Below are 18100 nucleotides of genomic sequence, written 5' to 3'. Positions count from 1 at the left end.
AGCTGAAGTCCTGTAAGTTGGGAGGTGGGGCCCCCATGGATTGGGCTTGTTGTTCCAGCACATCCCACAGATGCTCGGTCTGATTGAGATCTGGGGAATTTGGAGGCCAAGTCAACATCTTGAACTCTTTGTCATGTTCCTCAAACCAATCCTCAACAATTTTTGCAGTGTGGCAGGGTGTTTTATCCTGCTAAAAGAGGCCACTGCCATCAGAGAATACCAGATTTCTTTTTTGTTAGGGGAGCAAAGCAATTTCAGCCAATTTGGCCTCTGCCTACGCTTGTCTCAAAGTGCATCATACCACTTGACTTTTTACAGTCAAGACTTAGTCAACTCATATGTGCATGTGCGAGTGTGGAGTGACCTTCACATTTTTCCATCTCACAAATCTGGTTTATATCAGTGCTGTCGGGCCTGATACATCTCTGTTTTGGGGCTGAACCTTGTCGTGCCAGGACACTATAGCATGCAGAGTGCTAATGAAACAGGGGAGGGCCACCCTTTCTCTTGAGAGAAGAGGGTGGAGGAGCATTCTCACACATCTGGCCCCGACTCTCACTCCTGAACTCTCCGACTGACTGTGTAATGTGTAGGAGATGTGTGTGTGAGTGCAACTGTGTGTGTGTGTGTGTATGTGTGTGTGTGTGTGTGTGTGTGTGTGTGTGTGTGTGTGTGTGTGTGTGTGTGTGTGTGTGTGTGTGTGTGTGTGTGTCTGTGTGTGTCTCTATGGTCTCTATGTGTGTCTCTATGGTCAACGATGAGACAGCTGTATGTTTTAAATATCCCAGGACAGTGTGTGTAATCATTCTGGTGCTGCCCAGCTGCTCTGGTGTTGCAACCATGAAGACAATGATGCAATGTTTGAAACAACACCAGAGACCTCCACATGTGCCCCTCTCCCTGTCCAAGTGGAAGGGTGAAAAGGGGAAAAAGGGAGAGAGGAGTGGAAGGATAGAAGCACATGCACTCGATCATTAATGTGACCCTAAGCCTCTGCTGCGGATAAAAAGTCTTCTGATCTCTAATGAAATCATCGTACAGGCTGTAATTTGAGCAGCACGAGTATGCAGGATATCTTAAAAGATTGAACGGCGATGTGTTTCTTTTTTGAATCTTGCAATCTGCATCCTGTTACTCCAGCAGTGGTTAAGTCGCCGAAAATGCACAAAAAGCCTTCAAAGTTGTGTTTGAACTCTGCCAGGTGGATTATTGTCTTGTCTCATAGTTTTACAACACCGTCTTTGATCTGCTACAATCTGAAATACTTATTATAATATTTGAGAGGAAGTGCTCGCATCAGCCATTAACACAAAGCTTTCCCACACCTATTTCTGCAGATGTTTGCAGACGAGCCTCTGCAATGGGTCATTACTCAGTGTCGGTAAAACATCCCTCATTTGATTGTCCAAGAAAGTTAGAGCTCGTGCCAGATGCGGTGACTGATCTCTGTGGTTTTATGGCCTGAGACGGATTTTTTTCGCGTCCCTCGTGTCCGTCCTGCGGGGCGCAGAGGAGACCTCCCGTACAGGAGGTGAAAGCCTATCCTCTCATCAGGCCACTTAATCTCTCTGTCCTGCATCCGTCCATCCTGACTTAAGGTCCACTCTGTTGCTGTATTTCCTCCCTCCCCGGGGGGGACGGGTGGCTCTTCCAGCCCCTCAAAGTCATGAAGATAATTAAGAAGCCATTTAGAAGGTTTTTAAATAGCCCCACGCAGCTTCACTGGGTCACGTTTCACTTTGCATTTGCAAGGTATCTCCTTACAGTTAAAAAAATAGAGATTAAATGCTACCTTACATATTAAATATACTACATATATTAAGAACACAATACCTCAATACAATTATCAAGGTCTGACCGTAATGTCACTGATTATCACATCAAAAATGTATTTGTTTATAATGATTAACATAGAACTGACGCCAGCTAGGCTTGCTAAAGCAATAACCAAGTAGAGGCAATAAATAAAAGGAACTTGAATACTGGAATAGAACAGAAATAGAGATTGATTAAAGCAGATTCGTTAACTCATTATTAATGCTGCACCGTGGTCAGCATGACCACAGCGATGTGTCGAGTCCTCTCGAATTAATTAGTGGTCAATTATAATCAATAATTTATGATCAATCAATTTGTGTCTATGGTCTCAGACCGAATGGACCGAGAATCACTTGGTTGCTATCTACTGTGTACCAGAAATGTTTTACGTAATTAATATGGTATAACCCCATTGTTCATGAGTGTTACAATGACTAGGTGAGATATATTCTATAGCAAATCTGTTGTTTGTTCTATGTTAAATAGATGAACACACAATACAAAACACAATACACATGAACAGAATATATGAGTGCAAAAACTCTGGGAACAAATTGTATTCGTCCTTCTTTTAATTATTTGGCGTGTGTGTGTTTTGGACAGCATATGTTACCTAAATGTTGTTTTTATGTAGTACAAGTAGCACCCAATGCTTGTATTTTCATCCCAAAAGAATATTAACAACACACTGCACAGCTTTTTGGCCATTTCACTGTCTAGACATTATACACTAAATGAAAGATACAGATAATAACTGCACTGTATGACAAAACCTCAGTAGACATCAGTTTTACAATTATTTTAATGCTCTATGCAGCAGTGACTTAATTTTTAAAAAGAAACATAAAAGAAACAGTTATTTGTGGATCTGGCTGCCAAGAAGAAACATTATTTTTCCCCACATGTGCTCTGAGAAAAAGAGCAGGAGAAGTGAAATACAGTTTGGACAAACTGCCTGCCAAAGATTTGATGTATCTAACAGCTGGTGTGTGAGCAAGGCCTTGTTCTGAGTTAGCAGCAAACCACTGGCATCCCAAATGGAATCTAAATGCCAAGATTAGATTATATCTAAATTGAGATAGGAAAATATATAACAATGTATGAAAAAAAAAAATTATTTAATTGAATGCATGAGGCTACAGGGCAAAATGGAAATTGGAAAAAGGACCAACATTTGAAAAATAAATGAGTTCTAACTTTTTATGACTCCAAACCTTGAACACAGCATTATAAATTATTCAGGAACATTTTTTATTACTAGATGACGAGTGGTACAAACCTTCTCACCAGCCAAATAGACTGAGATTGAATGAACTTGTAAAAGAAAAAAGTAGAAAAATAAATTTCTGCCTTTTATATATGATTTTTGACAACATTAATACCTATTCAAGAATTCAATTTCACAGTTGCGTTAGGTTGGAATGTAAACTGACATATTTCCAATACAAACTATGCCTCTACTGCACTCTTTTGCCTCGGGTGCCTCTACTGGACTTGTGGATGGGCTGTTATGACCATACACATGGAAGAACTGACTGTGACTCACCCAGATCGTCGCAGCAAACCTCCATGGAATCAGAGGAACAGTCACTCAGGTCTTCTAGTGACACTTCAGTGTCTTCAGTCACCTGGAACCTGGAAAATACAAAACAAAACAAATTGAATTATACACTCATTACCTGTTTCAGCAAATAGTACACATTTTTCTGGAAAATGTATTTATTATTTAAAAAAATGACAAAATCAATATATCACAATATCTGGTTATATATTCAATTATTTTATTTTATTTTTTATTTTTGCAATTTTTGTTATGCAGAACCACCACCGACCCCCCTCTTTGGAGAACTATTCTACTACGTTTTGGTCTATAAAAACTCATCACTACTCCAAGAGGGGAGAATCACCACAGGTGAGACAATTAAAAATAGAATCAAACAACATGTACATGGAAAAACATAAACATCAGACGTCAACATGTATTGAAAAAACATGAGTTAATTAAGCAATTCGGCACTTGGTCTCTTCCTGTCATAGTTATGGCAGGCGCGGGTGGGTGAGGGAGAAAAGGAGAGGGATGTAACCAGGAAGTGTGTTCAAAGCATGTGCTGGTGCTGTGTGTGTGATGAGACATTTGTATGCGTATGTGTGCGTGTGTGCGTGTGCGTGTGTGTGTGTGTGTGTGTGTGTGTATATGTGTATGATGTGTGTGAACCAGTGAGTGTCCACCGGTGAGGTTATGGTACTTAATACCAATGGGTTCTGGAGTATAATTTCGGTGTTATATGGAAGCGCCTCCAACAGTGGAAAAGGACCCAAGGCCTGCGGGCGTACAGACACCCTGAGGCCACAGGAAAGCCCTGAGCACCCCCCCCTGTAGCCACAGAAGACCCCCCATTCCCCAGAGAAGCTGAGAGCCCGCAGAGGGACACCCATGCCCGGCCCCAAGGAGCTTAACCCAGCGCCAGGGAGTGTGCTAGGAGACCCTGCACCCCTGAGGTGCACACATACAACCCACCCCCATGTGCAGGCAAAAGATACAGCCACAGACACAGAACCCGGGCAGCGAGCGGCAGGCATTGCCCGCAGGCCTGGAGCCAGGTCTGCCACTAGACCAACACCACACCCACCCCTGTCCACACAAGGGCGAGGCCCACCCCGCCACAACTGACCAGACGCCCCATCTAGCCGCGAGCCCATCCACTTAGCAGAATGTGCTCAGTGCAGGGCTGGCCGGATGTCAGCCACCCCCCGCCAACGCCAGCAGGCCGCCAGATATGTAGGCCATCCACCACCCCCGGCACCCTGGGCACCTGCGGCAGAAAAGCCATGCAGTGGGAGCAAAGGCTGACAGCTACCCCCCACACCCCAACCCACACCCATAACAGCAAGCGGCTACCCAGGGACCCCAGGCGACACTCTCCACAGCCGTGCAAAGTCGCAGCATGCCAGAAATCACCAGGTGCAAGCCGGCAGGAGTCGAACCCAGCTGGCAGAGGGCCCACCCGACTGCCTTCCGGCCAACCACACCCCCACACCAGCCCACCAGCACCCGCAGACCCGAGGCCTATTATGTGGTGTATGTACTGAGTCTGAGTTTTGGCACCGGGAGAGATAAGCAAAGCACAACCAGATCAACGCAGGGTGCAACAGGCCGGGCAGTGGCCAGGCAGACCCCACAATGGACCCGCACCAACCCCCCACAGCACAGGGCAGCCAGCCATGCGCCTCCGCCATGCCAATGCCCATCAGGTCCTTGTCCACCCCCCGGCCGTCGCACATGCAGACCACAGAACAGAGGGTGGCAGACGGGCCCCCCACCCACAGCCCGGCCCCCAAGCACCAAGAGAACCAGAGAACAGGTTCAAAGGCAGCCCAGTGCCACGACAGGAGTCCACCCCCCAATAAAGGAGACCACATGGGGAGCGCGTGGCGGACACACCCAGCCAGGTTCAGGTTCCCGCCCGGGTCACAGGATCTAACCAGCCCTGGCACGACGGTCCCTCACCCCCATGGAACACAGAAGAACAAGCCCCAGCACCCCACCCCATGGGGCGGGTGACCCCAGTGGTGTGCTAACCCGCCGACAACGGGGCCAAGACCGAACCTGCAGTTGGCACCCCCCGCCCCCGACCCGAGCCCCAAACCAGCAACCACACCCCAAACCAACACAAGGACGCCAGCCACAAGCACCCCACAGCAGCACCGCCCCCAACCCCAGAGACCTTCCAGGTCAACCCAGCGGCAGGGGCGGGCACCACCACCCGGCCCCCCTAACACCCTCGGGTCTGTTGGCCACTGGTTATACATTCAAAATCCCAGCTTCATCTAAGTTCCCTAAATTAACTGATGGTCGACAAACATTTAACTCAATAGCAAGATATGATTTCCAGAATTTCTCCTTAAACTCAAAGATTTCTGATGTTATATTGACAAATTTAGGTAAAAGATCACCTTTAAATTATCCTACAAAATTGTGTAATATATAATGTGAAAATGTTACACATTTTAAATAAATAAATGGTGGACACCGCTTTTAATTTCTTACTGGGAAAGGCAGTTAAGCAGAGGGTATACTGTACATGTCTTCAGCTGGTTCAAGGAGGAGTATCAAATTAGCAACGACCCAAAAATGTGTGCAGGTGTGTGCAGAGCATATTAAAAGGTGAAACACTGCCCTCACCTGAACCTGAAGGGAGCAACAGCGGCCATGTTGACTCTGCCTGGTTCGCTGCTCCTGCGCAGCATGTTCACGGTCTTGTGAGACGATTTGGTGGACTTGTTGATGTACATCTCCATCATGCCCTGATTCAACATGTTCCCAGTCTCTTTGCGGAGGTTCCCTGGCCCGGGGGCGATCACCCCAGGTATCTCATTCCCATTCCCACCTTTTGTGTGAGGGACCAACAACTGGGAGGAGACTGAGAAATCCTCTTCATCTGCATTGTCCACGCTCCTGTGACGATATTTTCCGAAGGTCCAGTTCTTGTTTGCGTTTCTCCTCGCCTGGAGGTCTTGCAAGGCCTTCTGGGTCAGGGCGCTGGCGCCGAGGTCCAGTGTGTCCTTGGATCGAGGCGCTTCCCTTTTGGGAATCTGCGGGCTGCTGTATGCGGAGCGCGTCCCACTGCCTCGCTGCGGAGCCGCCATCCTCGCCGGAGTGAAGACACTTCCCTTCTGCTGCAGCAGGTGGTTCTTCAGAGCCGAGCCTCTCAGTAGAGCATCGGGGACGGAGGAAACAGATGATGATGATGTGTAGAAAGGCTGGCCTCTGGGCACATGGAGACGCTGGGCTGATGGGCTGGAGAGGCCGAAGTTCTGCTGCTTGGGATCCATCTTGGAGAGTGGCATCGTACCTCGAGGCAGAGACCGATTAGAGCTGAGACCCGTCCCAGTCTGGCTGTGAGACATGGCCTTGAAATTCACTCCACTGCTCATAAGAACTCCAATATGATCTGGGGAAAAAAAAGAAAAACAAACATAGAAAGTCAATCATAGTGTTAATAACTGAAAAACACATACACCATATTCTCAATGCATGAAAAATAGTAATAAAAAGGACTGTTTATTGATTTGTGCGTAATTGTAACATTTTTGAACAGTTAATAGCTGGAGTGACTTCAGTAGCTTTACAAAACACATACAGTATAATACTCGGGCTTAGGTCAAAATAAATCATAAATTGCCCAATTCAATTCGGCAATTTCTTCAATTTGATTGGAAAATTGAAATATGGATACTTTGTTTGGCAGTTATGCAGCTATTATCTGTTTAAATACCACGTAAATACCACCATAGTCACAAATGAACTGAAATATAAAATTTACATTTCTATAATGCACATTAGTCTGTATACTGAAAGAATTATAAAAGTTGGTCGCAATGATGTATGTATGAAATGTCACTATATCACTACACCATATATAGAATCATATCACAAGCCATCTCATCAATATCAGAATGAATCGATATTGTATAGAATCCTGCTCAATTACCAGTGCGCTATAATGTTACAGTAAAAGAAGATATCTTGCACTATATAGTACTCCATCCAGCCATCCATCCATCTATCCATCCATCCATCCATCCATCTGTCCATCTTCTGAAGGTCTTTGGGTAATAGGAAGCTGAAGCCTTCTAGTACTACTTAAGACTTCTGCAGAGAGCGACTTTGTCACCAGAAGTTCAGCACATGTTTGGACAAGTTACAAAACTAGGGCTCGGAAATTTAGCAAAGCTCTCCCCAGAATAAACACAATGTGTTGAAGCGTCGACAAGCCAGGATTTAGAACGGCTCCATTTGAGCTGCTTAATGCTCCGCCAGAGGCGTGATGGAGATAATAGCGAACAGCTCCCTGGTTTCAGAGTATGAGTGTGTCAATGGCCACAAAAGCTTGCGTCCCCCACAACTACTTCCCCATGCGACTGCTGGACGCCTTGCCTGCTTAAATAAGGATTAAAAAAAAGTAAATCCCTTGATTTGGCAACAAGGAGCTTGTACGGATTAGCAGATTGAAATCCATTAGGTGGAGATAATAAAATAAAATAAACTTTTGGCATCAAAGAAGAGATAAGATTAAAAAAAAACATGACTGGAGGAAAAAAAAGTAAAAGATGAAGTGAATGTGTATCTAGAAACATGCACCATCTGATCCAACAGATTTGTGTAATGTCTTCCCCGTCCTCCACCCTCCACCTCTCGCGGGCAGCGTGCTGTGAAGCCCGCTGACAGACTGACACCGTTTGGCTCGCATGGTGGGAGCCCAGGTCCCTTTCAGCCTCTGCCAGCACCTTCTGGCCCCGGGGCCACACAAACTGAATCACTCCATCTTGGCTACACTGACGGGGATTAGGCACATTATTCCCCCCCGCCACCCCACCCACACACTCACTCACTCCTCCACCTTTAAAACCATCACTGAACACGGGGCTGAGCATGGTGGAGCATGACGTTTGTTTTAAAATCAATTTCAATTCAACATTTAAAGTTGAAGTTTAAAGTTGCACGACTAATACAGCATATAGTGTACATACACAGTCCTTGATTGATATAATATCACTTTAAGAAAAACTCTGGTGTTCAGGTGGGTCTAGGAGCTCAAAAACCATGTCGGAGTTGTAAGTGTTTTTGGCCCCTTCGTCTACCCCACGCCACCCAAGTGGTGTTTCAGGGACCTCCAGCACAGAGAGACAGATGCCAGGGTTGTAGACACTAGTTTATTGTAGAGAGAGGGCTAGTTGGAATTAGCCCAGGAGCAGATAGACATGTGTCATTGTAATTGTAAATTGTAAGTCGCTTTGGATAAAAGCGTCTGCTAAATGACTAAAAATGTAAAATGTAAATGTAAATGTGTCATGATAAGGGCTCCTCTCCTGAGTGAGTGTGGGGATGGGGGTTTTATCTGTTTCTCGTTAGACCAACCAATGAGCAACGGGTATGCAGCCACACTGATCCTGGGTCCCCAATTATCTAGATTCCGTGACAGGTGTGGCTGCTCAAACCACACCATAGTGTTAAAGATGACAGCATATTAAGATCCTTGAGCCGTATGTTTAAAAAAATGACTACAATATATATTTTTGCAGCTAAGACCGTTCTTTCAGCTCGGAGTCTTACTCCTCGCTGAAAGTGAGTGTAGAAGGCTCCATAACTTACCTGTACAGTAAGAACTACTCTGAGGGAGGAGTATTGTTTTTCACTCCTAGTCAAACTTTTACGAGGTTGTGAGTTAACTGTATGTTGCACCGTTCGAAGTAACAGATGTGTCCGTGCACGTAGGCAGCACCTTATTGTCTCTGTTATCTCACTTTCTTTCCATCTTTCCTTCTAACTTTCGACAGGAACATACACGCATACCGAGGCATGCAACGGGAAACAATACGAAAAAAACGTTTTCCCCTGCCCTTCAGAGAAACAAGGCTTAAATCGACATCTTTCTGTAGAAATGTGTCAGTAGAGGGTAAATCAAACAAACGGTTTAGTCTTACCAGAGTAAATGCATCATCAGGATGAGAACAGCAGAACAACACGACAGACAAGCCGAGCGTCCGACGAGTCCAAAACAACTGCTCTCCTCAGATGCAGGCTACACTTACAGTTCAGATGTGGCTTACAGAAATATGACTTAGGACCAGCGTTTGTTAAAGGCTGTGTGTGTGTGTGTGTGTGTGTGTGTGTGTGTGTGTGTGTGTGTGTGTGTGTGTGTGTGTGTGTGTGTGTGTGTGTGTGTGTGTGTGTGTGCATGTGTGTGTGTGTGTGTGTGCACGTACTAGCTGGAAATGAGCCAATGAGGAAGCGGAACGGAGACTGATTCTAAACTAAATCTCTTCATGTTTCCTCCGCCTCCTCCTCGCCTCACCCCCCATTACCCCCAATTCCTCATCCTTCTCTGCCTTGATCTCGGACACACTGCCTTTCAGATGGTTACACATACCAACACAAACACACACACACCAAATGACAATAAACACTCACAATTATAACATTATTAGTCATTCTTTTCAAAATGTAAAAGGGAATTTTTTGCCAGTGTTTGAAATGTTGCAACTCTTTCCATCGTTCGGGTTGAGACAAATAAACTGCCTACCTAAGTCTGAATCTATACTATGATAGTGGCATAAAATGAACAAAAAAAGACAATTCAATTGTCAATCACAATTATTTTATGACAGTAAACAAAAATGTCATGATCTATTCACAACTGCACACAAACAAACATACACAAATGACACAGGCCGCATATGAACACTCCCATTATCTGCTCACTATGGTTTTTCTCTGGGTGATATTATGTCAAGTCGTCCCCCGGGGGTCGTGGCTCCGTCGCATTTTGAATGTGACTTTCAGCTCCTTTCAATATGCACACAGCATATTGTCTCAGCATTCCGCAGTGAAACCACACCGCTGCAGATAAACAAGGCTAGCAACCCAAAGTTCTTACAAACTTATAATCAGCCTGGCTGTCCCACATGTATGTGAAAATGTACTTGGTAGAATAAACTGATTCGGATTTCTATACACAGGAATGCTTAGCCCTGTGATTCTCAACCTTTTTCACATAAAGGACCCTCAATTTCATGCGCATAGGGCTACGGACCCCATTTGATTTAGTCTCCTGTCCAAAATTCCATACCTGTATATATTCTAGTGAGTGAGATAAAAGTGAAACTATGGTCAAAACAGTCATCATTGTACATTCTCAAATGGTGTGAATGTCTTGTAAATGAAATAATGGTGAAATGTAACTATTCATAATTTTGTGGGGGACCCCCTGGAACCTCTTGAAGGACCCCGGGGCTCCCCAGACCCAACACTGACAACCACTGGTTTAGCTGAGATTTTGCCCCTAACTGTATTTGGACACTCTGTTTAGAAATAGCTATATATTGTTTGCAGAATATGGCAAATATTTTAGGAAGGTGTTTTGTCATTATCTGCCAAATATAGAGGAATGTAAGATATCTAAAACCTGCAATTGCATTTTCTAAAGTGTGTATGTGTGTCTCATGGTAATTATCTATTTTAGGGGCCCATCTTCAGCAGTTATTGTCAAGCACATTGAATAACTATCGGAGCACCATTACCCTCCATTATTTCCCCCAGTCAATCTAAACGTCGCAGATAGACGCAGATAATCAGCAGGAACTGGTGCATTATTGTCTACATAATTCAGTTTCCTCAATACTGTTAAATTATCAAGCTTTGCAAGAGCGCTGATCTAATTTTTATATTTAGCATCAAGTCCCAGATCCCAGTTTTTCTCTGCCTCTTCCTGTGCCCTAGCTCGGTAAGAGATGAGCTTATGATAGAGGCTGTACGAGAGAGCATGCGCCCGCGCACACGCACACGCACGCACACGCGCACACACACACACACACAAACGCTTATGCATATTCAGACGCACACACAGCATCCGCAGACGTCCATACAAATGGGCAGCGGCAGAAAATGTCTCTTGTTATGTTTGGCTCCAGGCTCGGTGTTAGGAGACACCAGTCTCTTCTTCATGGCTTCTTCATTCTTCTGTGGCAGCTCAAAGCTCCACGTTGCGCCTCTCCCCCCCCCCCCCCGGCAGAAAGCGAGAGGGACTAATGATTACAGACTGTGAAAAAACATTGCGGTTCTCAACTGGTAGGTCCAGCTCCAAAACTGGGTTGGGGGTCCTATTTGAGTGGACCGCGGGCGCATACGTCCACTCCAGCAAAGCGACTTATTGAGTTGCCTGTTATTTTCCTCATGACACCATTCATTCATTTCATTGCTTTCAAGATAAAACAGTGTTTTGAAAGTGCACAAAAGCATCGACTTAACAAAAAAGTGACATACACGAAAGGTCACAGTGTCAGTTTTAATTTCTCCTGGATCCAAACAGAGGAAGCTGCTGAGCGGCTCTCCTCCGTTTCCCAGAACAGATCTCTCCTCATCGCATTTTTTTCCCCTTCGCCGACAACAGTCTGTATTACTCTGTGCATCCATCATACGTTCTAACGGAATTACAGAGCTCTGCACCACCTCTCTGCAGCAAGCATCTACAGTATATGTGAGTCTCAGTGCGTTTGTGCTTTCTTTCTTTGTGTTTCTATGTGCCTACACGTGAGCTGGTTAAACATGTTTGACATGCATTTTAAAGCAAACAGAAGCTATTTTTCTCTTAATGTCGAAGCAATTTAACCATCTCTGATATTTTAATGCTACACGGGTAAATATTAAATCAATCAGCCCATCGATAAAATAATCACTCCAGCTTGTCTGGTGACTGTGCAGTGTGAGAGAAAAATGCCCACGATCAATTCTTTGAATGATGTTTTACCTGTTTTATATTGGACAATGGCCTTTTGTATGTTATGTAGATTTTAAAACACATTGCCTCCTTTCTCAGAGTTTATATGAAGAGACTGTTTTCTAAACAATGCCTATCGTCCTATTGAAAAAGACATCACATTCCATCATCACTCAACCTTGTGTGGAGATAAGGGCAACTTGACAGAGCATTGTGTGTTTGTTTTATGGCATAGTCAGATTGTACCTGTGACCTGAGTTTGACTGTTCAACCATTGTATGAGCTCTCATGATAGATTTGATTTGATCAATTGATGATTGAGGGAGCATAGTCCTGTAAATGACACCTGACAAATGGTACACAACCTGTCATCGGTATAAAGCCCTCTTCGTCAGAAGCAAGAGCAGACTGGTCAGAACACTGCTTTGGAGCAGCTCTGATTCTTTCCCTTTATTTTGCAGAAGAAATATCTTAAGTACACTCAGTTTTCTTTTCCTGTAGTGGGCAGATTAACCTCACCGACCACGCAGGAGAAATTCTCCAACAGCAGTCAAGATACAAACTCTCTCTCTCTCTCATATTTGAACAACTATGAAAACAAACAGCTAAATGTCCAATAATGGGTGATTTTTTTTTTTTTAATCAAATCATATCATGAATTTCACCATGATTTCACCATTGTATTGATGAAAACAATGGATTCCCCCATAAATTCTCCCCAAATTGATGTATTGATCTAGTTACTGTAATTGTCATTATATCAACTTAAAAATAGCATCCCATGTCATATTTAGCAATCCCCTTGTGACTGGGCTGATGCTGACGCAGATCACAAGATCTCTAAATAAGAAGTTCTGATTAATTGAACTGTGAAAGCATAAGAAACGTAAACAATAATGTTCTTAGTTCAAGTTGAGCACTGATAATGGAGATCAATGTTAGTAAAGATTTATCTTATCAGTCAAAAAGATGGTACTTTGGACAAATAATTGTGTTTGGCTTTAAGTGACATGCGATCATTGGGCCTTTTGAGCTGGGGCTGCTGCACCAGAAGTGATTACATTCAAAGCATTGTATCCCTCTCTTTTAATAAAACCCACGTTTGTACTTTGAATTTATTGTGGCGCACAGGATTAGAATTGGAAGTTTTGGCGGGTGAGCTAATCTGTCGCCTCATTAGAGGGATTTAGTCATTTGAAGTGATTAGCCATGGGTGGGGAGTGACACCATGACATCATCATCACCAACACCATATCAATACTACTGACCTCTGTAGGCCAAGGATTGTTATTGTCAGTGATCAAAATAGTTGTAAAACTCACCGAACCAATTCATTAATTCAGAAATTTATTAAATAATGTGTTTTAACCAATTAAGCTTTAACGAACCCCGCAACCCCACGAGGATAAGCGGTATAGATAATGGATGGTTGGATCTTATATCATTGTTACCTGGTGAGAGGTGACCAAAGCCGCTTTCCTCCTGGATCGGTCTAATAGTATAGCATCATTGTGAACCGCTCTGCTTAATTATAGCCAATAAACTTGATAATAAAGCTCTTATAATTGCCTCATTGTTGGATCACTCATGCAGTGACCTGGTTGTCATCAGATAGTTTAAACAAACAGAAAACGCCTACCAATGCCTTAAACTCCCAGTTTCTGGCAAAGCAATGGCAAAGGGCAACACATTTCCTCATTAAAGCTTGTACTGCCACTGAATTAAAACAACATCAAATAGAGCATTATGCCTTTAGTGAGTGTACAGGCCCCATTTAGCTGAATTTATCACCAAAATGGCTTCACCTTATTCAAAAAGTTATGAGAAGTAGCAGAACAATGCAGCAAGTCGCATTTCAAAAGACTCTTGGGGCATCACAAAAAAAAGACAGATCACTGCAGTCATCGTTGTTGTTATGCAACTGACACAGTTGTCTGAGTTGAACTCTGCAGCATCGCGGCACACTGCGCTTTAGCAAGTGGGCGGCTGTCTGTGGTGGACCGTCAGTTGTTATGCAGGCTGTGAAGTAGGTCACACGAACAGGTTGGAAAGAAAAAAAAAGTGCGTCAAGATCTCTGAAAATATAACTCCAGTCCCGTCACATAAACCTAAAATAGCAGAATCTGTAATTTTTTTTTTCGGGAATTCAGTTCATGCATAGCCAATAAAAAGCATTTTCACTTATACCTGTAAAGCATAACAGCCAGAAATTGTTTTGGAAGAATATGTATGACTTGCTACTCCTAGGCCTGGATTTTATACCATGGTACATGTATGGGATGGGATGTTAAGACTACACACGATATAAAATTATGCAAAAGTTAAAATGGTATTATTATATTCAACAACAATCAAAACTTGGTGGTCAGCTTTCTAAATGGTCTTTGAGGTGGAAGGTAAGGTCGGAGCACCCGGGGGGGGAAAAACGCGCCAACGGGAGAACTCACGTTAAGTCCACACAGACTGGGGCTGCGTTGCGATTCAAATCCAGATCTCTAGTGCTGCGAGGCAACACCTACTCAGGATTTTTTTAAGCCTGCGTTCTGGGAGACACTATAAAGCGATACACAGCCAAGAGATTTTTGGTTCAGCCGATTGCCTTCAAAGCAGAATCCAAGAAGAATTGTGCATGGAAACATAGTTATTCTCGTCACATATCCACATTTACTGACTGATCTCTGACAAGCTTCTAATCTGAACATTCAGTAGCTCTTGTCGGCTTCGGGAGGGAGATATTTTAATGTGTTCCAGGCTTTTCAAGAGCAGCACGCGTGTTATTGTGGGTTAGTCCCAGAAGAACGTTTCTACCACTGGAGCATGTAGACAGACAAGACATGCCAAACCAGAATGCCCACAAGAGTATTCAGGACACAGAGAGCAACACTGAGAATCTGCATCAACACATGCACAGACACAAAAAAATAGAAATAAATAAATAAAAATAAGGAAAAACCTTTTCATTAAGATGCTTCCATGAAAATTTAAGACATTCATCATTAAAATATCTAAGTTCGAGCAAAGTAATTTGTAATTCTTGTTTGATTGCTCGATCATCAACAGCATAAGTTTTATGTGTTCATTTCAATAAAGCTGAATACTCGGTTTTGTGCAAGTGAGAGGCGTCCATTATTTAGATTTATATGGTTATATCATCAATATTATTCAAATTTTTTCTAGGGCTGAAAGACCGAATGCACTGTTGTTGGGAAGAGTCAAAATGATGCCTTCTTCTCCTGCAGAATTCTAATAGATGTTGTCTCACCGCAGGTCTATTTCTGCTGCCCCATCCCATAACCAGACGTGACACTGAAATTATTTTTCAAGTTCAAAAGTGCAGCACGTTGTGTGCGCCATAGATCGGTTCCATTGGCAGTGACATCACCCACCATTAGTGGTGTTCCCCGGGCTTTCAAATCTAGGCCTGACCTCTCCATGTAGGATTAAATTACAATATTGAGTCTGTGTGTGTGTGTGTGTGTGTGTGTGTGTGTGTGTGTGTGTGTGTGCGCACAACTCTGTAATTCTATACAGTGGTACCTCGACTTACGACTGCATCTACTTACGACTAATCCAAGATACGAGTAGCGATAGCCGCGAAAATTGGTATCGACTTGCGACCGACTGCTCCAAGATACGACCGTGGAAATTTGCAGTTGGCGTGTCAGCAGCCAGTCAGCAGTCAGTCAGTGGGCGACCTACATCATGTGTGCACATAGTTCGTGGCTTCTCGATATTTTTTTCATATTTACTGTGTTTGTGCTGTGTATTTTCACCCTTCGTGATTTCATAATTTATATGGGAAAAATTGCTTTGACATACGACTGTTTTAACATACGACCGTTGTTATAGAAGGAATTACAGTCTTATGTCGAGGTACCACTGTACAAAGATATACATTTCAAGCAAATACCACGCAGAGGAAAGATTTCACTGCGAGCTTCGCATTTCAGAGAAAGCAAGCACCTCAGGTGACACTGGAACAACAGCTCACTCTCTGACGAGGACTTCAAAGGGAGACCCCTCCAAAAAAAAATATAAATGACAGTACACCACCGGCTGAGTTTGGTGTAAGCTGAGTAGATGAGTAGTGTGAGATGTCAGACAGACACAGCATGACTGGGAGTCAAGAGTAGGTTCCACCAACCACTCAACTCATTGGCCCCCATCCCCAGGCATCACATTAGGCCTCCCGATTTATCAAAACAAATTAATGCGAAACAGGCTGCATTAATGTTTTGATAAATTGTCTGTTTGTCCTCTCCATCTCGCTTTCTCTGGATTCCGACACGACAGCCAGATGACAATGCTCCCGGCTATAGTGAATTCTAGATGTGTTTTGTCTGCCGACTACAGAAGAAGTCATCTTATCCTGCTGTAGTTGTCGTTCGTTTCTCTAGTTTCTCGTTTACACACACTTTATTTAGACAATACACCGAGCTCATGCAATAACAGCAGAGCGGCTGTGCAGACATTAATTAATGTGAATCATGAGGGGATAGGGGTCATTCGGGGAAAACACAGAGCAGCGATCAATGAAAATTATTGGAATTCTTGCTTAATTGCAGAATGGGTTGCCAAGCATAAATCATTCACAAACTAATCCCATCTTACTGATTTAACTGGTGTGCTCTGTTTAAATAAGGCAATTCATAAAAGTGTATGACTGGGAAAACAAATGTAAAAAAATTGGAAAAAGGATTATTCATTATCTCTTTTGTGGACTAAGAAACTGACATGATGGTTTTAGGATGATACAATTTTTTTTTTAAAGTTTGTGGCATGACAGGCAACACAATAACATCAAAGAAGAAGTTCTCACCTTAAAGCACGCAAAACTCACCCCCTAGCACCCAGTGGCACAGTGATGGGGTTCAGGTTGAGGCACGGAGCAGAGAGCTGCCTTAAAAGATGACGGGTCCGAGGCAGGTGAGGAGCAAAGCCTTCAGGCGAGCACGCCACACCTCCCACCTCCGACTCTGAACCCTTCACTAGTTTACAGTCACACACAGCGGACGCCAAACCGGACAGCAGACAAGTTCGGCGGTGTCCGGCTCTAGCGTGCAGGAGCGCAGCATCCCGGCTGCTGTCCGATGTCGGGATGAAAGAGGGGCTGCCGCGTCTCTGCTTGCATAACAATCCTCTGTAGACACTTCCTCTGCTGCAGCTGCTGCTGCTGCTTGTGGATCAGACTACTTAGCTGGCCTGCGTTCTCTCTGACTTGCAAATGGACCTGCTGGCCTCCTTCCAACTCAGTTCTGCCGTGCACGTAGAAAAGGTGCTGACGCAAAGGAGAGTTATACCTAGGGAGCTACCAGGCAGCGGTCCGAAACGCCCCGCTCGGCTCGGTCCACCTGTGAGACCGCGGCGCTATCGCCTTGCCAGGGTGGGATCGTCCCTGCTCTGCACACTGCACCCAGAGTTGCAGCCAGAGCCAGTCGACTGGACTGATTCGCATTGTCACTGCGTGTTTGGAGCTGGCTGCCTACAGTACTCAGGCTTGCCGTGCACGACCCTCAATGGCAAACTGGGCCGAGAAAGCTGACTTGAGGGGGTGTCGACTCAGGAAAGATGATACGGACCATAATATAGACTCAGCATGGGTCCACACACACACTTCAAGAGTTTTCTCTCCAAATTTTTGAAGTGAGGATTACAAACTGTGAGCCAGATTACCCCCCTCCCTGAAGAAAGGCTGAATACTTCACAATCACTTACAGAGTCGAGTTGCCAGGCAGGGAAATGTACAAACCGAGGCACAACGATGCAAATTCCAAGCAGACAATGGTTAAATGAACAAAGCTGTGAAACAGTGGGAGAGTGGAGCTGCAGCGGGCTAGCAGGTTGTCTTACATATCACCTTACACATTGGCGCAACATGCCTCCACGCCGTCTGCACAGTTTACTTCTCAAGTGAACTGCTCGGCAGGATGACTAACACCCTTACTGTAGAGGAGAGATTAAAGACTTACAGTAGACATATTGGAAATTGGAACTCTCGCTTCTGT

The 18100-nt window shown here is 44.3% G+C and overlaps 1 protein-coding gene across 1 annotated transcript in view; it reads right to left on the bottom strand.

Moving 5' to 3' along the window:
• Nucleotides 1-6054, bottom strand: part of nav1b (neuron navigator 1b) — a 60372-nt gene extending 54318 nt beyond the window's left edge. Inside the window, exons 1-2 of the mRNA XM_080000900.1 lie at nucleotides 6002-6054; nucleotides 3365-3453 (exon numbers count right to left, since the gene is read on the bottom strand). Of these exons, the coding sequence (XP_079857026.1) occupies nucleotides 3365-3453; nucleotides 6002-6030 (118 nt within the window). The 5' untranslated portion in view covers nucleotides 6031-6054. The remainder of the gene's footprint in view (nucleotides 1-3364; nucleotides 3454-6001) is intronic.
• Nucleotides 6055-18100: the final 12046 nt, after the last annotated feature.

Source organism: Zeus faber (genome assembly GCF_960531495.2).
Source record: "Zeus faber genome assembly, chromosome: 5".
In the NCBI taxonomy this organism is placed as follows: domain Eukaryota; kingdom Metazoa; phylum Chordata; class Actinopteri; order Zeiformes; family Zeidae; genus Zeus; species Zeus faber.
Note: the sequence above shows the minus strand (reverse complement) of the source record. Positions and strands in the feature narration are given on the sequence as shown.